This window comes from Pseudorca crassidens, chromosome 16 (genome assembly GCF_039906515.1).
Source record: "Pseudorca crassidens isolate mPseCra1 chromosome 16, mPseCra1.hap1, whole genome shotgun sequence".
Lineage (NCBI taxonomy): Eukaryota > Metazoa > Chordata > Mammalia > Artiodactyla > Delphinidae > Pseudorca > Pseudorca crassidens.
In genome coordinates this window covers 12,953,541-12,976,032 of record NC_090311.1, presented here as the reverse complement: position 1 = coordinate 12,976,032, position 22,492 = coordinate 12,953,541, and the positions used below count along the sequence as shown (strand labels likewise).

General features: G+C 38.0%; 1 protein-coding gene across 2 annotated transcripts in view; it reads right to left on the bottom strand.

Moving 5' to 3' along the window:
• RAB11FIP2 (RAB11 family interacting protein 2) overlaps nucleotides 1–22,040 on the bottom strand; it is a 41,288-nt gene extending 19,248 nt beyond the window's left edge. For both annotated transcript variants that reach the window (XM_067709271.1, XM_067709272.1), the window contains exons 1-3: nucleotides 21,138–22,040; nucleotides 15,278–15,720; nucleotides 14,104–14,572 (exon numbers count right to left, since the gene is read on the bottom strand). In XM_067709271.1, coding sequence (XP_067565372.1) covers nucleotides 14,104–14,572; nucleotides 15,278–15,720; nucleotides 21,138–21,490 — 1,265 coding nt within the window. In that variant the 5' untranslated portion in view covers nucleotides 21,491–22,040. The remainder of the gene's footprint in view (nucleotides 1–14,103; nucleotides 14,573–15,277; nucleotides 15,721–21,137) is intronic.
• Between the last annotated feature and the right edge of the window lie 452 nt (nucleotides 22,041–22,492).

Sequence of the window (22,492 nt, the reverse complement as noted above, 5' to 3'; positions counted from 1 at the left end):
TTATGTCTATTACACATGCAAATAGGGCTTAAGAGCCACAGTGCAACTCAATACTGCTTTTTTCCTGTTTTTTTTTTGTGGGGGGGGGTGGGGAGTGAGTACCAAATCAAATTAATGCTATTAGAGATTAAAATACTCCATTATCTCTCTTGGGACTGGGCATGCACACTAATACCGCGATGGCAAAACAGAACCTAATTTATAAACGTCTATGGGGATTAACAGTAATTTACTTATTATTATTCTCACAGGATATCTTTTATGAGATCTCGTAGGCAAGACAATTAGGAAATTGTGGTCAGTGATACCAAAGATCATGGACAGCAAATTCAGACCTAACTGGTTTTCCATCATGAAATGGTAATGACGATACTGTTGAAGAAGTCCTAAAACTTGAAGGCTGAAAGATACCCATGAAATTAAGGCATGTTTCATCAAGAATATCACGTTCAATCAAGTTTAACTTACTATTTTCTCCTGGTGAAGAAAAGAAATGATTATTTAAAATACAGTCAATCAAACAATTCACAAATTTCCAAACATAATCTGTATGAATTCCAAAAATTCTCCATTTCTTTACAACTAAGCTTCTCAAACTTTGTTCTCTTTAGTACCCCTGATCCATGAGAATAAATCTGACAACAAGCATAAAATTGCCTCGACATCTCAAATTTAACTTAAAAATTCAGGTAGATTTTTAAGTTTTACTCCCTATCATAATTGTGCTTCTCTTAATAGAAAAAGAATCTTTTCTCCTTAAATCTTTAGGAACCTTGTCACTCTGGGAAATTGTGTTGTGATTATCCTGTTGCTCTGAGTAGATCCTGGTCCACTGTCTGCCATATATCCACTAGAGTCTACCTGAGGGTACAGGGGAGTGGAAAGCAAGTTCTGTTTACTTTGGAAGCCAAACAGTGAAACTGGACAGAAGCGATGAGAACAAGGCACGAGGGCCCTTGACAGGGCCTGACAGAGCACAGGTTCTGTCTGCGATCAAGGCCAACCCAGCATCCCTGATCAGCCTTTTCCTATGAGGAGAGGTTGAGGACAACCTGGGCAGAGGTAACTCTTCCAGGAAGGTGGAGAGCGAAGCAAGTTGGCTCACAACACCCTTGGCCAAAAGTACCACAAGCTGGCTCTGTACCCAGGACGAAGCCAAGTTCTGGAAAAGAAGCCTTGGTGCCCTCTGGTCACCAGGAAGGCCTCCAATGTTCAAGAACACCCTGCAATGAGGCCCCTGGCCAGAAAGCAACTGCTTCCTTAACCTGTCATCTCTGCAGACCCTTCAAGGAGAGGCACTCAAGGCAGCCAGACTTCCTGGGGACCCTCCATTTGGTGACACAAACCCCAAACTCCTGTGTATCCTCCTTGGAAGCAGAGCTGCTGGGGTGACTGGGGGATTTCTGGCCATGCTACACCCTAGGCTGAAAAGCCCAGCCTTAAAACATTCTTGGCAAGTAAGAGCTGGTTTCACAGTGCTACGAAATTAATAAAATTTTGCTAGAAAAGAATTTACTGTTTTGTGTTAAGATACACTCTCCAGCCCCCTCCCCAAAAAAGATAAGTATAATGATTTTACTGGAAATTATACATTATACTATCTCTCAGAACGCTGAGCTCGGAGACTACTCGAGTAGAATCTTATACTTTTGCTTAAAAAACAAAGACGGGCTTCCCTGGTGGCGCAGTGGTTGAGAGTCCGCCTGCCGATGCAGGGGACACGGGTTCATGCCCCGGTCCGGGAAGATCCCACATGCCGCGGAGCGGCTGGGCCCGTGAGCCATGGCCGGGCCCGTGAGCCATGGCCGCTGAGCCTGCGCGTCTGGAGCCTGTGCTCCGCAACGGGAGAGGCCACAGCAGTGACAGGCCCGCATACCGCAAAAACAAAAACAAAAACAAAAAAAAACAAAGACAAAAGAGTGTACTTTCACTGACAAAGAAATGAAAAAGCCAACTTCTAAACCTTGGTTGGAAGGGATATACTACTACCTGTGTGAATTTCCTAAGGCAGGGACCCTCTTCCCAAAGGGGTCTCTGAGGAGTTTTTGGTAAGCGGCATTTATCTTTCTTACTATGATAGTTTTGAACAATTTAATTTGAACTCAGTCATGTGAGTTTATGAAAACCTCATCATCCTTTAAGGTAAAGCCACAGCTTAGATATTTACCCTGCACTGTCCTTATTAGTGCTATGCGATAATTTCTGGACACAGGATTTTATAGCAATACTGATTAGAATACCTTTGCCTTGAAAGTCATAAAATAAATTTTCTACTAAATACAGGGAATACTTTTACTTAATTTCAATGTGGTTTAGTTTATTTCATCAAAGATTATTACTGAACATACATCTTGAAAAAAACTTTTATCCAGTTTATTGTTTTCTACCAAATGTATGTCCTTTATCAGTCAGTGAAAAACATGAGCTCCTAACTTCTTTTATTTACGGTTTTTAAAGTTGAGAATCTATTGTTACTTGTAAATAATTTCATTTAACTTATTTAAACCAATTGTTACAGATTCTGTAGATGCTTTGTAATAAGATCATAGCAAGAGCTACCATTTCCAGGTTTACCATGTGGCAAACCTACCTTCAGCACTTTATGTGCCTTACATCATTTAATCTCTTCCACAACACACCAAGGTTGTTATTCCATTTTACAATTAGGCTTAGAAAGGCTAAATAAGGTCATATAGCTATTCCAAAGACTCAAATCCAGACCTGAGTCCTAAACCTGAATTCTTAAACCTATCCTATACTCGCTTTAGGATATTCTACTAGTACTGTATTTAGATATTCTATTACTATATTTATACTTTCATGTAACACTGAAAAATCCTCAGGTAGAAGTAGTTAAATATACCTTCTGAATCAAATATTAAATTATGTTTGGTATGATTTCCATTTTAAATTTATTTGGGGCATTTAATTTCTTTTAAAGTGAAAAAATCTACATGAAACAATATTGTACACCTCAAGTAAACAAAATATGTGATTAACCTGAATACCCCCATTCCCACACCAGGCTCCATAACAAAGAGGTTGTTATACTTAATGCAGAGCTGCTGCAGGGCACTCACTAATTGGCTCCTGGTAGCCTAAAGTAACAAACATACTTCCTCAGGAACCTACCAGGCAGGGAACAACAGACAAAGACTATAGTTCCAACTAGAAAAGCAATGGTAAAATTACTAAGTAGTTAGCAGACAACTAATGATATAATAGTACACAGTCACAATTTATAAAACATTCCTTCCAAACACATCTCATAATTTTTAAAATAAGCTTTCTTGCTATTTACTAAAACAATTGTCTATCTACTCATTCCCCAACGTAAAAAATCATGTTCAACGGTCAGGAACAAAAGTTCAAAGGCCTCTTCCTTGAAGAAGCATTTCCTAATTTCTAGCAAGCTGTTCCTCTCCCTTCCCACAGCAAATGCTGTGTTCAACACAGTTCACTCTGCCTGGATTACAGGTCACTGCTTACACATCCCTCTCCCTAGTTTATGAGGCTACTTGTAACCTATGAATCTTATCTTCAACCCATCCAACCCCTAGCCCTAGTAGACTTTTACAGACATGTTTGTGAAAATAATTTTAAAAATTGGCAATTTGAATTAAGTTTTATCCTGGACAAGGTGATCCATGTAATTGCTATTTAAGTGGTATTAGCACTTTTGTCAAAAAGATATGTAAGCTTAAAATAAATATATAAAATACATAAAACATTTTTACTTGATGTATAATATATTCAAAATAGTTACATAATACTGTAGTTTAATATTTATATTAATTCTTACACATTTACATTATAATTATCTGTCATATAATAATACTGAATTATATTTAACACATCAAATAATCAGGTAACACTACCACCATATATTAAATATATAGAAACAGCACCCGTATTTTAAAAATTAAAGCTTTACTGCTATGAAAAAAGGTAACCACAGGTGATATGGTCACAGTAGTCCAAAAGGAAATGTTCTAAATATAGAAGCAGGAGGCCTGGAAAAGTGGTATACAGAAGTAAGGGAAAAGTATAAAAGAAAGAAGTTATTCTCTTAGTGAGAAGCTAACAAAAGGGGGCAAGGTTTGGTAAAACCAAAAGCCACTGGAGAGAAATACATGGAGTAATTACAGTGTTAAGGTGAACACATTTTAAATGCATTAAGTCCACAAGCAGTTACAGAACACATTCTTGTGTTCAAAGAAGCCAAAATATTTTCCAGCTTTCAAAAACAAATTCTCAAGAACTGTTATTATGTTGATACTAACTTGCTTGTCTCGAATAACTCAAAACACATAATTCCTATTCTCTAAAAACAAAATTCTAAAATAAACAAGACAGCACCTCATTAAAAACACAAAAAACCGTAGCCCTCTCCATCAAGACTGAAATGCCAAGTTTGATTCAAGACTACAGACCTGACATTGCTGTAATACAGTTTTTACAGTACTGTGATTCATCAAATTGAAGACACCGATTGAAGACACATCATTGGAATAATCCTCCTTGTTTTTTCTCCTTTACTAGTCCCCCACCATCCCTCCCCTCCACACACACACACACACAAGCAGAATGGTTAAATCCCATCTATATTAGCCCAGAAATGTATCTCAGAGAGGTTCCCTTCTTCTCCATCCTTACTGTCAAGTGACCTCCATCAACTCTCACCTCAACAATCACGGTAACTTCCCAACTTGTTCTCTTGCCCCAAAGCCTCCTCCCTGTTCCCACTCCTGGCCCCAGCAGACCCCCCCACCATGCTACAGAGTTATCTAAGATATTACTCTGATCATATCACAACCCAACTGAAAAGTCTTTCAAAGTACCCCAACGCCTATACAATGTCCAGTCCTGAGCATGGAATTCAGACCTAATATTTACATGACTGCTTTTATGAGCTCTAAGAGCAGGATTTATATCTTAATAACCTCTGCTGTCCTTGTCTATAGCAAGTATTGCTCTATCTTATTAAAGTACTGCTGTTCATCCAAAAATAATAAAAATGAAAATATCATTTGATTATCAGATCTGAAATTCGGAAAAAGTCATACTGATGGCCTGGAGCAGCCACACGTCGGAAGCAATGGAATGAATCAGACCTGCAGGGCTTGCTTTCTTCATATTCTTAATCTTCAGAGTATAACATGTTTATAATAAAGGTTTGCTGACTGGGAGTTTTCTGAACCAGAACTCGATTCATACTCCAACAATTTCAAATTTACACTGGAAATGATTAGACCAAGTATCTGAAATTGGGACTCTCGAGTCTCAGACTTAAAGGTACCATAAGATCATGACTTGAGGGACCTTTGCATATTATGTAAAAAACAAACTGAGGAAGGACAGTCTTCTCTCTGCCCTAGATTCTGACAGTCTTAAACTGGACAAGGAAAGTAGACTGCCAATTTGGAATAGACAATTTTAGCCAAGAGGCCACAGGTAAAAAGTAAACGGAATAAAAGTCTAAACTTAGAATCACGTAATTTATGTCTCTCCAATGTATTGCTCTTAAAATATACATGTTCATTAATGGCAATTAACGAAGATTATTAATCTACATGTAACAAGCTTCTCTGCTTGTTGATTTTGCAAATAATCCTCTCAAATTCTATCTTAAAGCAAAATATTTATATATGATTTACAAAAATTAGTACACTAAGGTCATTGGAATATAATCTTAATACTCTCCTATCAGAAACTTCAAGAAGACTTACATACTACATCTTGTATTTGATCATATCATAACAACCTGTTCTCTTTAACTATTGGACTCGCTAAGTGTTATCCTGTGTCCAGTGCCTAAGAGCTCGTTAATTACCTAAACTATACCTCCATAGGTCTTGTTAATTACCCGTCTCCTGTCTCAGAGGACCTTGTTAATAACTTGTACAGTCTCTCTAAAGAGGTCCTAACAACACATTAAAATTAAAGATGCTTTTCTTTTAGCACCTGTCAAGTGCTGTAAATTGAGAAATTTTCACATCAGTTTATTAGCCTACAGTAGTTTTTGTGGATTTTTTTGGCTTGTTTTCTTCTCTCACAGATTCTCTGTGTATCTCAATCTCTCAGCTCAAAATAATAATAATGATAATAACTTAGCAAAGTCTTTTTGTTAGAGCTTTTATTGTTTTCAATTTTGAAGTCTATAAATATCAATTTGCATTAGCAAGTTAGCAAAAGGATGGCATGGTTGGTGCCTGCAAATTAACCCATGGGGAGATGTACCAATTAATGAAAGCTATTATAATGAGTATTAGGATGACAAAGGGTAAAAAAGTTTCAAGTAGTACCTGGGGAGTTAAGCATAAAAGTTCTAGTTAGTGTTAAGGGAACTAATCACATCGCATATTTCATGCTCCTAGTCATTGTTTCATTAGACACATTTTGTAAATCCCTGGGCACTAATGGATTAATGGCTCCAAAATTCATGTCAAGTTTTTATTTTCTGTCTCATAAATGAAGCTACAAATTTTCAGCAGTGTAAAAGATTTATAGGCTGCTACGAATAACAGGGAGATTATCTTTAATATTAGACAAATAAGGATAAAAAATAAATATTGCTATTAAAGTAAACCTTATGCAGGATAAGGTTTACTAAGCCAAAGACTGAGCTTTAAACTTATACAGGGAAAAAAAAAATGTCCATAAGGAGCATTATAAAAACGAAGGTTTTAAAACTATGAATATAGGTCTTTTCTTTAGGATCATCTGTTTACTATAACTTTTTAAAATAAAAATGTAAGTCTACAGTGAAGTCTTTTTTATGGACATATTATACAACTTCATAATAATGATTACATGCTTAAAAGCCTATGGTGATTTTTGATTTGAGAAAATTAGAGACACATTTAAATATACATTCTAGATAACTAAAGTTTTTGCAGCTTTTAAGAAAGGTATGGTACAATCATCACCGGAATTGATTAAAGAAAGCAGGGACGGAGGAAGGGAAAAGAGAAGTAGGTTAACCTGATCCGGAAAGGAAAAGGCATACTATCATGCAAAATTATAAAATATTAGTGATAAATATGAGATCGCCATCTCAGACACTATTTATGTACTGCCCTAAAAAATACCTCTTTGGCCTAAGTTCAGAGCAAAGAAGTAGACAGGTTCTTCCACAGCAAATACTGCAAAAGGAAATATATGCATACATGCTCTAATAAAATCAATGATACTAGGCATGTTATTATACAACATACCATTAAGTTCTGTAGCGCAACTAAGAGTTTGCTACATGGTATATTCACAACTACAACAAGGCAGAAAATAATGAAGGGAAAGTGTGTTCTTTGTGCAGGTCATAAATAGAAGGATGTTCCCAAAACAAAATTCTCTGGTAAAAATATCTCCCGTAAGGTCTTGCTCTCTGATGAGCTACCTCTAACATCAAACAACATTAGCTCATCCTACAGAGTATGCTTATATTACTGACTATATTTTTTTAAATTTCAGAATAAGACATACACCACAAATTTTCTCCTTATATTAATGAACTCTCTTAATTAACCAGGAGGTATCTTCAGTCCTAAACTGGAACCTCAGAAGAATATACCTCACAAATGTAGTCTCTTCAATTTATTATAGGTAGCATACAAACACAAGCATATTTTTTAAATGTTGTTCATCACTACTGATGCCTTGGTGTTACCTGAATCCTGAAAAACAACCCATCCACAGATGCCATAAATATTTAACAGTCAGACATTTCTGCCTGGTCTTCAACGCCTAAGTAAATTTAGATGTTTCTTAGCCATTCAACCAAATTCATACTCTTCTCCACACCCCCGTTTTAGTCAAGCCGATCTCCTCACTGATCCCTTTACTTAGTTAGGGCCCTGTAGACAAAGCTAATATGACTAAACTGTCCATTCAACTATGACTTTACCAGCACGACTCCTGATTCCTATTCATAAATAAGTACTTACTGAACTTTTATGAAATAGATGATATAATTTAGATCAACAATTTTTAAGCCTGAGAATCAGCAGGAAGTTTTTTTTCTTTAAATGCTGACTTTTATTTCAGGGCCCACTCACTCAAGATTCTAGCACTGATGACATGCAGTGATCTAGGTGCTGCAGGCACCCACAAAAGAAGATTCAGCACAACTGTTCAGCAGTTGATACAGGTTAGTGGGGACAACTAAAACTGAGACACAATGAACATCGTACAGCAATTATGTTCTATATCAGCAGAATTCCACAGAAGGGAACACTATGTTATCAATCAAAATAGGATTAAAGAGTTTTCAACATCAAGGATAGCTAGGCTTAGGACACTCAGAGATGAGTGAAGAGTGCATTCCACAGCTGAGCCAAGGAATAGAGTTGGCCAGGCTTATAGGGACCACAGGGTAGAGAGGTGCAGTAAGGAAATGAACTCACCTGGCACAGAAAGGTGAGGAATTGTAAAAGAAAAGTTGGGTAGTTAAGAAAAGCCTAAAATACAATAATCCTTGAAAATTAGGAACAAGAGTTTGGATTTGGTGTCGCACACCAGTGGTTCTGAAAGGTTTTTGAATTAGGCTTTCTTAAAAAGAACAAGAGGCACTATGGCCCCTGTGCCGTAAATGATAAATAATAATGATGCTACGTGCTATAATAAATAAATGCAAAAATCACAGTAACAATATTCTGAAAATTTATCATTCAAGACAAGGTTCAACAGTTATTCTTGTTTATCAGGTGGCCTTCCAAATGCATTCAGGGACCCAGGTTGTCCCTATCTTATGGCTCTGCCCTTCTTAAAGACCCCCATCCAGCTAGTACAGGGTTCAGCAAACTATCTCTGTAAAAGGTCAAATAATAAATATTTTTGGCTTTGTAGGTCATACAGTCTCTGTCATAACTACTCAACTCTACCATTATAGCACAAAAGCAGTCATAAACAAATGGGCGAACTGCACTCCAAGAAAACCTTACTTGCGAAAACAAGCAGCAAGCCAGATTTGGCAACCTTCAGCCTAGGGTATGGAGGAAGACAGGCAATATGGGGGACTGTATAGGAGGTTTTCATGGGACTAGACCTGAAACTGGTATACAGTCATCCCTTGGTATCTGTGGGGTATTGGTTCTAGGATCCCAGGAGATTACTCAACTCTCTGGACGCTCAAGTCTCTTATAGAAAATGCCATAGTATTTGCATGTAACCTACACACATCCTTCCCATATACTTTAAGTCACCTCTAGATTACTAACAACACCCAATACAATGTAAGTGCTATGTGAATACTGTAAATACAATGTAAATGCTATGTAAGTAGCTGCCAGCATGCAGCAAATTCAAGTTTTACTTTTTGGAACTTTCTAGAATTTTTTCCCCCAAATATTTTCAACCCGAGATTGATTCCACGAATGTAGAACCTGGGGATATGGAGGGCCCACCGTACATCTCTTCCACTAAGTCTTCAATAAGCCAGAACTTGGTCACATGTCCCCACCTAAGTGAACGGTCTAGCTCCATCTCTGTAAAAAAAAGGGAAATCTGGTTTGGTGAACATACCCACCTATTTCCACTTTCCAGAGGGAAAATAACCCAGTATTAAAGAAGAACTGGTTGTGAACAAATTATTGAAAATGGTATAACAAACATTCAGGAATATTTGTTTTTGGAAAGTTAATTACTGCTGATGCAAAAAATCATTATTTTACAAATTGTAGGGTTAACCACATAACAAATTAGTTGATACTGATTCTGCTAAACTACCTGTGATTTGTAATTAAAAAGCAAGAGCAAGAGCAATTTTAAAATACAAACAACTCAATACCAATAGTAAATTAAGAAAACATTTTCCTGAAAATTATAATCCCAGCTACCCTTTCACATACACGTGTAGTTGGACTTTTACAGCATGCCAAGTGTTAGACAGTGTCCACACTTCTTAGAATTGGCATCCAGGACACACACAATACGGTACACTCACCACACCCAATTCAGTGTTCTCTGGGTCCACAGCTAAACCATGTTTCTTAACTGGCTGCACTCAGGTTGGGACATGACTGAGCGCTGCCCAATGGGACACACGTGGAAGTAATGGGTACCACTGCCAGGCCTGGCATATAAAGACGTCCCACATGTGATCCTCCACTCTCTCTCCCTGCTGCACGGCCTTGGAGGATGGGTGTTAAAGGGTGGCATCACAAGAAGGAAGGAGTCTGGTTCCTGAGCAACTGTGTTGAGCTGAGCAATAGCATGGAACAAAGCAGCCACTTCTTCCAGCCCCGCCTCAGAGAATTCAATTGTGACAACAAGGAAAAATAAACTTTTACTGGAGCAAACCAATGAGATCTGAGGTTGTTTATTGCAGCTGATAACCTAACCTAATTAATACAGAGTTCTTAACAAACTCCAGAAATATGTTAATTAGGATATGAATATTAAATTTTGGTAGTGCCTTAAAACTCACTTAGATTTCTAATCATGTTTAGTTGTATATAAAAATGCACACACCTGCCTTTATGGATCTGTTGTTGGTGTTAGCAGGTGTCTCAGTGTTATTAGCCCACACTGAGCTGGAAGCAGGAGACTAAGGGAATGAGAGAATGAAAGTAGCATTTTAGGAAATCCATCTGCTACACCGTGTTCATTTAATCAAAAAATGCTTTCCAATACCAGCTACTTCCCATCATGCTGGAGATGAAGGGTTGAAAGATGAATGAAATGCAGGCCCTGCCCTCATGTTGTTCATGGGGGTGAGAGGGAAAAAAAGTGGCTGGTCACATTAGTGAACAATGAGATGCCCACAGAAAGGAAGATTAGGTAAGAACATGCTGCAGCACAAGGAACAGATACCTCTTCCTACAAGAGTAAGAGAGGCTTCAAAGAAGTGGGGGTGGGTAAGAGGAAAGAGACTGAGAATTAGTAACTGCAGGGAAAGGTGTTTCAAAGAGCCCTGCTCTTTGTAGAAGTAACCCAACAAAAAGCCTAACTCATTTCCTCTCTCAGTTTTATGTAAGACTATGGGATCTATTCCAAGAACAGAACCAAAATGCAGTAATTTTTGTGATTACGAGGTGATTTCTTCAGGTGGACTTTACTTACAAAGAAATGAAAACTAACTTTCAAGAAAGCGTTCCTTAGTATTTAAAATTTTTTTGGCATAAAGAAAATTCTACGGTTGTAATCATACACATTATTCACCCAGAGGGTAATAATATGGTTCCTGTGTACCTGCAATCATAGCGGAGACAGCTCACTAAAGAACAAAATCCAGTTCCACAGCTACATATTTTACCCTTCACTTTGTTCAGCATTCTCAAATATATCAGTCGGGCTTCCCTGGTGGCACAGTGGTTGAGAGTCCACCTGCCGATGCAGGAGACATGGGTTCGTGCCCCGGTCCAGGCAGATCCCACATGCCATGGAGCCTATGGTGCTGAGCCTGTGCATCCGGAGCTTGTGCTCCGCAACGGGAGAGGACACATCAGTGAGAGGCCCGCGTACCGCAAAAAAAAAAAAAAAGAAAAAGAAAAAAAAAGAAAACATCAGTCACAAGTGTCCAAGAGAGGACTTCCCTGGTGGCGCAAGTGGTTAAGAATCCGCCTGCCAATGCAGGGGACACGAGTTCAAGCCCTGGTCTGGGAAGATCCCACATTCTGTGGAGCAACTAAGCCCGTGCACCACAACTACGGAGCCTGCACTCTAGAGCCCGTGAGCCACAACTACTAAGCCCACGTGCCACAACTACTGAAGCCCACGTGCCTCCACGACAAGAGAAGCTACTGCAATGAGAAGCCCGCGCACCACAACAAAGAATAGCCCCCCTCGCCGCAACTAGAGAAAGCCCATGTGCAGCAACGAAGACCCAACACAGCCAAAAAAATAAATTAATGAAAATAAATTTTTAAAAAAAAGAGTCCAGGAGACTCTGTAAATGGATCTATTTAGCACTACAGAAAAAAATAATTCACAGCATGTGTCCTAGTGATGTGAGTCTATAGCTTCAAAGTGCATTTGGTTTAGATGTTAAGGTGAGAAATCTAAAATGTCCCATATAACTGAGGAATGATACTGGGAGGATAAATATGAATAGACCAAACTACCTCAGACTATATCCTTCCTAATTCCACTCGAGACAAAGTTGCTTTCCAAGAATTTGAACTGTACTCTCTTCCTAGATCTATTTATATTCAATCCTTCTTTTTTTATACTATTAATTAGACCTACCCCTTTATTGCAAATGTTTCACATTTATCACAAAGATGGTTTGTGACACAAAAAGGAAGAGTAACTTCTCAGGAATCTACAAATGTTTCTGTTCTTATAGCTGGCATCTCATGAATATGAAGAAGAGAAATTCTTAAAGTTAAAAAACCTATTGTTTTTCACACATTTGCAATCATTTTATATAAATATCACGAAACAGCTCTAATTTTGATACAGTATTAATATCGAAGTAACCCAAAACAAAGCCTGAATTTCACAAAATGCCACACTCACTTTTAAAACATTAATTTTTAAGTCCACGTAAATAAGCCCAAGTATAAGGCAATTAAAAATTTGAGGATACCTGTTTTTCCATATGCTGGCATAATTTAAAAATTATTTTCCTATTGTTTCCCATTTTTCTTGCTTTTCTTTGACTCTAACATTATGTAAATTATCCAATCTCTAAGTTATCTCAGTTCTTTACAGTAATCCTCTTCAAAAAAAGTTCAGTTAAAGAGGGGAAAAAAGCAAATACATTTCTATTTACCTCTGTAGTTTAAGACTTAACCGCAATATGTGAAGTACACTATGTAAAATACCAAAATGAAATGCTTGAGAATAGCATGAAAAAACCATGGACTCTTCAATAAAATATTAATACCATATGATAAAAACGTATTTCTTTGGAGTACAGTCTATAAAGAAAACTGAACAATACTTTCTAAAGCCACAGCAAATACCCATTTATTGATAAAAGAAACACAAACTTTCCCTGGAAAACTCTAAATGCATGTTTTAGAAGATCAGAAGACAGGCAGGAGATCACAAGCCTAAAAGGGCAATTGTTAGTACTATTTTCTGTTTATAGGACAACACAAAGCACTGTTCTTGAACAAAGTATGACATGGCAATGTAAACAGCAACCACCGTTTATGGGTTCCCTATTTGGGGCCTGGCTTTGTACCATGTACTTTATCATTTATCGTCTCCCAATCCTATCAAGTAGATATCATTTTCCTTATTTCAAAGATGGAGATGCTGAGGTTGAGAGAGGTCACAGAGCTACTGAGCCAGGTTTCCCACTGGGGTCTGAACACCATACGTCCTTGCCTTGGGAAAGAACGTCTATGTTACATGGCAAACAGTCTACCATGCTCTTCCATGATGACTGCTTAAGGTTCCAATAAATTCATCTTACTCTTTGCTTGAGGTTTCCTTAATCAGCTATTCCACCATTCACTTCTGCAAAATCTATCATTTTATTTAAACCATACAGTTCCAACCTGTACTAAGGAATTAGAAAAGTACTATTACATAACTGAGAACAGATTTTGAAAATCTAAACCCTATCATGATAGATTATTTCTATAACTATAAGTCATCATTACAGATACTCTTTGATGTATTTATAGTACCCACAAGGTTCACTGAATTCCAATAAACATTCACAAATAAAAACTACTCTAAATAGCCATTTAATAAGGATAGTTAACACCTATTATGAAAACCATTAATACTGAAGCCAGCATTTCTTAAAGAATAGTCCATAGGCTGCTATTGGTCCATAACTAATCTCTGGAAAATAACATCTAGAAACACAACTTATCACCTAAATTTCTGGCTTGAATTAACTCCCACTGGTGATTCACTCCCACTAGGTCTCATCAAAAGCTATGCTGTTTTCTCTGTAAGTTTCGGTGAGCTTCTGGCTAACATAAGTAGAAATAAACTACAGTGGGGATTAAGAATCTTTTATCCTTCTAAGATAAAAAGTTCAATTCCAAAGATGTATGCAACACTGCCCGGCTCCAAAATTAATTATAAAAATAAGATAAGAATTATTTTTCAAGTAAAATAAAAGGAATTTAAAAAGGATATTTGATACTTTCAAGTACAATATTTTCCAAAATAGCACAATTTCCCCCCGTTTAAGCTTACCTTGAAGATGGCATTATATTTGAAGCCCTGAATTTTGTTGTAAACGGATTAGTTGACTCATAATCAAAATAGTCCTGACGATTTTCACTAAATGCATTAGGTGATTTCAAGTCACAAGGGCTATCAGATCCCCCATTGTTAAGTCTATCAGATCTTCTGCTGTCTTTTTTTCCAGTCACTCTTTCAAACAGGCTAACTTTCTCCCTTTTTTCTCTTTTATTTTCTTTTCTTACTTCAGTTGATTTTGAAAATAAATTCATGCTGCTGTCCCACGATTCGTTGCTTTCTTCAAATGGATTTTTCTTCCTTGGCAGTGTTGCAAATTTTTGGGGTAATGAAGCAGTCACATTTGTAAATGGGTCATTTTGTCTTCCGAAAGACGATTCACCTTCACCCACACTGCTGTCAGGTTGGTTCATTTTAGAAGTATCAAAGCTTAATGTTCTTCTGTGTGGAGATCTGAGACTTCCTGCAAACAATTTTGTAGTTAGTACATAATCAGTGACACATTACATCACACTATTTGACATGTTCTGTGTGCATACTGCTGTTTTTAGAATGAGAGCAATTAGCTATTTAAAGATATTAACCTTTTAAAATAATCAAGGAAAACAACCTTAAAATGCTAAGGTACAGCGGTACGTAGGCTAATAACAATTAGTATCTTGCTAGACAATTAGTAATTTACTCAGCTCAGAAAGAAACAATCACATAAACAAATTATAATGTCAAAACTAAAGGTTCTGCTTGGCATCATAGTGCTATAAATTCTCAGACTTTTTTTCATCATTAGCATTAAATTTACTTTCTTACTTCTGAACATTAAAGGTTTCTTTTCTAGGAACTTTCCGATGAAACGGAATATTCATTTATGCTTCAGGCTTTTGAGACAGGAGAAATGGCAGTTAAGAAGCCAGGCCATGAAAAGAAACCAAGAATCATTTTTATTCTCTAATAATATAAATACAGTACTGAATGCAGACAAGCTCTGCCTTTAATATACTTACCAATTTTGAGTACAGTAGGTACTCAATAAATATTTGATGACTAAATTTAGAAAATACTAGCAAGAAACTCCAATTCTTATTCTCTAACTTTGAAGTCAAACTTTAAAAATTAAGAGGGTAGTTCAAACCACGGAGGATCAACAAGAAAGAATGCATGAGTCACTTACCACTTTCCGGAACTGCTCCAAAGGAACCTATCTGGTGTCCGAGAAGATGCGTTTGAGCAACAGTGCCAGCCTTCAGCTTCTCCGAGGATACGTGGGCCCCAGTTAAATCAGACATTGAATGCGCTGAAGAGAGTCGCTGAGGACCCAAAAGGAAAGGCTTTTTTGGTTTAGATTTCATCTGTATTTCACTACTTGAAAATTCAGTATTGGCATCAGGCATGTGAGAACTTGGAATGATTGCAGAAGATGTATCAGAAAATGTCCCATCATTTTTTCTACCTTTCATCTTATCTTTTAATTTTGCAAAAGGAGATCTTGTTTTGTCCTTCATTGATAAGTCAAACATACTTGCTGTCATATTGTTCCTCATAAATTGAATATTGACCTTTATCTCACCCCTGTTTTTGGCTCTTTTTCCTTGTTTGGATTCTAAACTAAACCACCTTAAAGAGAAGGAAAAACTGGGTTGTAACATGTAATGAAGAGAGGATTATTGAGCTCTGTTGTATACAAACAGCTTTTTAGGTAAAGTTACTCTACATCAAGGCAATCTAAGCACTAAACGAGAAACTGTCAGCCAGAGTGCTTCTGGTTTTATTCAATGCTTCATTTAAAAAACAGATAAGTCTCTGTCATGTGGCATATACAGAAGGAATCAGTCTTTTTTGAAAAGCTATTTAGACAACTTTTTCTTTCATGATTTGAAAATCACTCATCATCAAAAATTCTTACCAACCATACATAGCCTATTATGTTTCCATCTGGGGTAAGTGTTGCTAATGGCTGAAGAACATTTTTTAGCATTAAAAGACACTAAGATAGAGACCCTGAAATAATTCATCAATACAAACTATTTTTGAGCACCATAAAATGATAATGACTAATTTTTTAATAAAATAATAAATATTTAGCCTCTATCTCAAAATAGTTCCTCTGCAAAAGCTATTAAAAGAATTTTGTTAATATGGGAGACTACTCCATATAGTTTGCTAATCATGAAAATCGCATATGATATAATTTGCATTCATATAAAATGGGTCAAAGCCTCTTCCTGAATAAAATATGCAAATTAATAAAATGCAAGAAGTGACAAATAGTCATAAATCTTGTAAAGCGTTTTTGATGAAAAAAGAAAGCTTACGTGCTTCCTCTTAGAATCTATTTGTTTCATTAACTATTGGTACTGTGACAATACCAAATAAAACTTATTTTAACTGGAGCCATATCCTATGCTTTTAGTCACTTCAGTGAATTACACTGCCCATTTTTAAATGATGTGTAAGAAGCAAAGTTTATTTTGGTTTTGTTTACAGTATTTTTATCCATGAGAACCTCTCCAGCTGTTGGTGTCACAAATGGTCAGTCTACAGGGCAAACAGCCAAAAAAACTACAAACGCCAGCCTAGAAGAGAGTTTCCACAATGTTTTCACATTACTTAACAATGAAGTATATTATCCGTCCTGTATATATCTGATATATCCCGTATATATCCGTATATTATCGGAGACAGGTCATCATTTAAATACAGCTCTGCAAGTGTTAAATTTTCTTAGCTACAAAAGGAACTCTGATCTAATTTTACAGGATATACCAGAAGAAGCTACATTTACTATCAATTGGAAGACTGGTTCAAAGGCCTTTCCAGGCAAAAGAAAACTGGCACATAATACATATACCAGCTACATCTTAGCAAGTAACATGCAAGAGAAATATTTTCTATTTAATTTGAAGCAATTCAATCAATTAAGATCTAGTTGCATCAAAACAAGCAACTTTTTAAAGAGAATATCTTATAATAGAAAGCATTAACATGAGACCCTAAATAGAGAAAATCCCTTATCTGAGGCAAATGGTGAAATCTGAAAACTCAGAGACTAGAAATAAAAAATTACAGCAATAAATTCTGTGGAATAGAGAACCTTCAACAAAACAAAGTTGAGCACTCGAAAAGCCTGGAAATGAAGCAAGGTTATATATCCAATTATTAACTCACAGTTTGGGGAAACAGAGCATTTTCCATGGGGGAGAAATCCTTCCGATGGATGGCCCATGAGAAATGCTCTATTAACAACTCAGGTTATATAGAAAATAGGTGAATCCACTTTGCAAGAAATGCACCCCCCAACCCCACAAATCCCCAAACAAAATGAACCAAACAAAAACTCCAAGCATACAGGGTTTGCATGTGTATAACAAATCAAAGCAAATCTGAGGAAAAAATGAAGCAATAACCCAATAAATGTAAGGGAGTAAGGGTAATCGAAATTCATAAATTTTAGAAATGAGACCAAATAAATCATCTAGTCTAACATCCTTATTTCACATATGAGGAAACTGAGGCACAGAGAATAAGTAACTTCTCAATGTCAGATCGGAGTCAACAAGGAAAATAGCCAAAATTGATGAATAACAGCTGCATGAAAATAGTAGTTGTTTTGTATCTAATGAATCACATATGTCAATAAGGTTAAACGCATACCAGGTTGTACCTTACAGGACACTGTATTTAATCAGGAGACATGAGAGCCAACAAAGAAGGCAATGTAGGTTTTGTCCTGCGAGACTGTAAGCTCCTTGAAGGCAGTGTGCCTCGCACTAAATAAATGTTTACTGAATTTTCATTTCTAGAACTATATTCTTAAAACAGCCATGCTACAACCCTGTGTGTGTGTGTGTGTGTGTGTGTGTGTATGTGTGTATGTGTTGCACTGTTTTGTTCTTTGGTAAGGAAAGATAAAGACTTAGGTAAGCTTTAATGGATAAAGCAAGTCAGTGTTTGAATATAAACTGTAAAAACAGTATTTTCCTTCCTCCTCGTCAAAAAAAACCCTCCAAAAACCCAACTGCGAAGAACTTTAATATACCAACTGAAAATACAGGCATGACAAATAACTCTAGCTGCTTTGTTTTGAAAGTGATATAATAGGGAAGTCTTAATGAGACCTTCAAGAATCATTCCAGAGATAGCACTTGTTTTCCCAGGCTTCAAAAAGATAAAATGAAGACATAGCATTTGAGGCTTAGTGGATTAATGCTGATTTTTTTTTCACCTCTGGAGTGCTGGATTTAAACTGTATATGGCCTCTGTTCAATTTTTAGTGGGCACAAGTCCATGTTCAAAAACCACCACACATGTGGGAACTATTCCCAAGCAATTGGTACTGTGTGGTCAGAAATGGGACAAGATTGGCAGTAAGGGTGCCAGAGGCCAGGACGCAGGTGCACTGCAGAGCTAAAAGTCCTAAAATCTGCATGTGCTTGAGTCATACCTAACTCTGGGGACTCTGATAGTTACTACTTTTCATGAGCATTTAAAAAAAAAAAAATCAACATCACCCACTTCTGCTGTTAAAAAAAAAAAATCAATCGGTATTACATAACAGCATGAACTATTTTACCATTCTATTATTAAATACTGTATTGTTTCCTTAAATCTCGTGCCAGAACCGACCCAGACACCCATTAAAGTGGGAGATACAGAAGTTCTCTTTCCATGCCCCACTCAAAGTGTTCTGGCTCAGGCCCCTCTTCCCCTCTCCTTGAAAGAAAAAAAAAGGCTTTTAATTTCAAGGTATAAAAATAAGTAAAATGATAGTTTTAGCCACCACACTTCTTGGCTTGTCATAACACAACTGGAAGACAAGCTGTAAATACTTGTCTTCAGTGTCAAGAGTAGAAACTGTCACACCCAGCAGTTCCATGGGACTTCTAAATCAGCTGGTAGCCTTCATCACTCATACCGGTTTTCTAAAAAGCACTTGGGAATATGCTGACAAGGCTCAACAATGTGCAGAATATTAAATATCTTTCTTGCAACACACCGGTGACTCAAGTCTGTCTCTTACTGGGCCATATGTACAGCTGTGCTGGAAAAGGAAGCTATTAACTATATTAAAAAACTAGAAATATTACCAATAAAGAGATCTCATCAAATACGTGGTCCCCATTTACCCACAAAGAAAGAAAATGTTAGGGATTTAATAACATATGAAAATCACTTTGAATGCAATAACATCACAAGCGCTCTTGATAACATTTAAAAGCATTTTCCTTCCCAAAAGTTCTAATCCATTTCATATAGTAGCCAATAGAGAATTTCTGTAAGGAGACTACAATATTGGAGTATCGCTTACAGCCAACTTTATTGTAATTGTGATGCTGCCAAAGATAAGGAGTAAAACAAGAAGAAACTTTAAAAGCTTATTTCATCCTCAGAATCTCTGGGTTCACACAGTTGGGCCTACTTTCACTCGGAAAACTTATATTTCAGAGAAGGCCTGTAGTATATCATCCATTAACACTAAAAGTACGGAAAATGCAGTATGAAATTTGCAGATGCAATATACTTAAAAGTTTACATTCAAAACACTTCTAAATATTATTTAGTAAGGTCATCTAAAATTGGCAATTTGAAATAAATTATTTGGTGATTATCCATTTTTCAGTTTAAATTTGATGAAGAACTCCTCAGAAGTAACTGAATGCTACTTTGTAGGTATCAAACAGTGTTATTAAAATCATTGATATATATTCAACTTTACACTTTTCTTTAAACCCTTTTCTCTCCTTTTAAAATATTTTCATCTCTTCAGTTAAATATTTACCATTTTCCTCCAGCATTCCTAGTATTACTTATCTCTCTACCCTTTTATCCCACATATATTAAACCAAAGACCTGATTAAAAAATTTTTTTTCAATAAAAACTCCAATCAAGAGAATCTTGCAGGAAGATATGTACAGAAAGAACATGAGATGGCTGTTTTAAAATATAAGAAAATAACATGAACTTCAAGAAAGTTATTATAAAAGTTCTTCTTAAAAGCATAAATAAATTTCAGTTATAACTGAAACAGCAAAGCTATTTTTGAAATCTGAAGTCCTCATAAATTCAACCTATATTTTTCTCTCACTAATTACATCAACTTTAATGTTTTCTCAGACTAGAGAAATTATAAGTTTAAGCAAGGGGTGAGTATCTCTATCTCAGAAAACATACTATTTTCAATTTAAGACATATATCCTAGTTTTAACTTATATTATGGTTTTTTAAATTAGAATACATCTAACCTAAGTTTGTAAGTCATATTAAAAAGCCCATGTTTTTATTGAAGATGTCATTAAATCATTTCATCACAAGAATTTAATCACTGTCTCCAATCTGACTAGCATTTAATATGGTCTAAACACACTGGCTTTACAGAACTAACTTTGAAGTAATTGCATTCAAGGTTGAGGATATCTGTACATACTTTTAAAACTTTTCTTTTAATAGCTTTAGACTCCATGAAGATGTACTGACCCTTAAATCTGAGCTAAAATAAAAGTCAACTGTGTTTATAATGATGAAATAAAATACTGAGTTCTAAATTTGGTAATTTACCACTTAACAGCTTCAGAGTTCAATTAAAATATATATATATATATATATATATATATATAAGACGTCATATTGGCAGACTTAATTTTCTGATGTTCCATTTTCTGAAAAACTGTTCATGTTTAAAGATTGTAACAATTTACATATATGTTGTTTTAATTGGTCAACACTATGGTCCAGTCCTCTTATTAAGCAGTGAAACAATGTTTACTTAAAATCCTGCGCAAAATATTCAACTATTGAAGATGTTTACCTCAAACAAATGAGAGAGTAATGGATCATTAAAGACTCCACTTAAAAAATGTTTCTTCACAAGGGCTATTTTTACTTCAGATTCATGCAAATATGGTGTTTAAAACTGGGTCATATTTCAGTCCAAAAACCAATGCCCTAGATAGACAAATAATTTCCAAGAACAGGAAATCCATAAATGAGATAATAGTTAAACTCCCCCCAATTCAAAATAAATTACATAACTTACTCTGTTTTCCTTCTTTGTTTGTCCTCAAAGATGTCATTGAGATTGATGGCCACCTGCCCTAAAAACTTATCCAGACCCACCAGGGACCTGTGCATAACTATGAGGAAAAGGATGTATTTCTCTGGATTCCCCTGCATTAGCAAACCAGGCAGCTCAAAAGAGGCCTCTTCCTTCCAGACTGGCTCAAGGGTTTTCTCAGCTACAGACGTGGAGTACTTTTCCTTGCCCAGCTGAATTATAGTGTATGTGTCATTGGTGCCACTTTTGCCTTTTGGCTTAAGATCTTTGGCTTGGAGCACTGTGACCTGCACGTGGGTCGGAAACCACTTTTGGGCTTGCTCGGAAAGCATCATTCTGTCCTTTTTCTCTGCACCGAGTTCACCAGCGCAGGCAGGGCCCCTCCCGCAGGGAGAGCCTGATTCCTTAAATCACTGCATCTTAAGGACACTTAACGGAGACAGGCAAACTCACAGCTGCCCGACTTCCCTACGGCTGACGTCCAAACGGCTTGCTGGGGCAGCCTGGGGGCACAGCTGCTCTGGGGGTCCCCTTTCCTCTGGAGAAGCACAGGGGCCCACCATCACCTGGCCGCGCAGTCCAGGCCTCCGCGCGGACGCCCGCGCCTCGCGTCCGCACCTCCACGCTCCGCCGGCCCCGGGGACTGGCCCTCGGCGGCGACTGGTGGCTCCCAGGCCTCCGGGCAGGTGAGGCCAGGCCGCCAAGGCCCGAACGGAGGGCGGCAGAGGTGGGAGGGCGCCCCCGCCCCAATTCGCAGCCCCGGGCTTTCCGCCCGCCTCCTCCGCGCCTCCCGCCCGCCCGGCGCTGGTCCGCGGGCCCGGCTGGGCTCCTCCTCCCGACCCCGGTAATACGAACCGCCGGCGGCTCGTGCGGCCTCGCTCCCTCTCGCAAACCTCTCCCGCCTCCTCCCCCTCGCCTCGGCTCCTCCTCTCGGGCGGGCCTGGGGGCGGGGGCGGGTCGCTGTGGGGTGGAGTGGGACCGGGGGCGGGGGACGCTGCAGCTCCGGCGCGGAAGGACCGCGGGGTGGGCCGCTGGCGGAAGGACGGCGGGCGCGGGTCTCGGCCTAGCCGAGCCGGCGGCTCCTAGCACCAGGCGGGCGGCGGCACTTCCGGGTTGTCCTTCTCCATCTTGATCTCGGGAATGCGACGGGGCGGGGCAGGGCCGGGCGGGGCCCGGGGTCAAGGGTCAGCACCTCCCCGGTTGCCGTGGTGACCGGGGGCGTGTCGCGCGGGCGCTGAGGCCGTGAGCTAGGCGCCCAGTGCTGGAGGTTCCTCGAGCAGGGGGGCTCTGGGGACAGCGGGAGACTGCTCCGAGAGGAGGCAGTCAAGGCCCAGGGC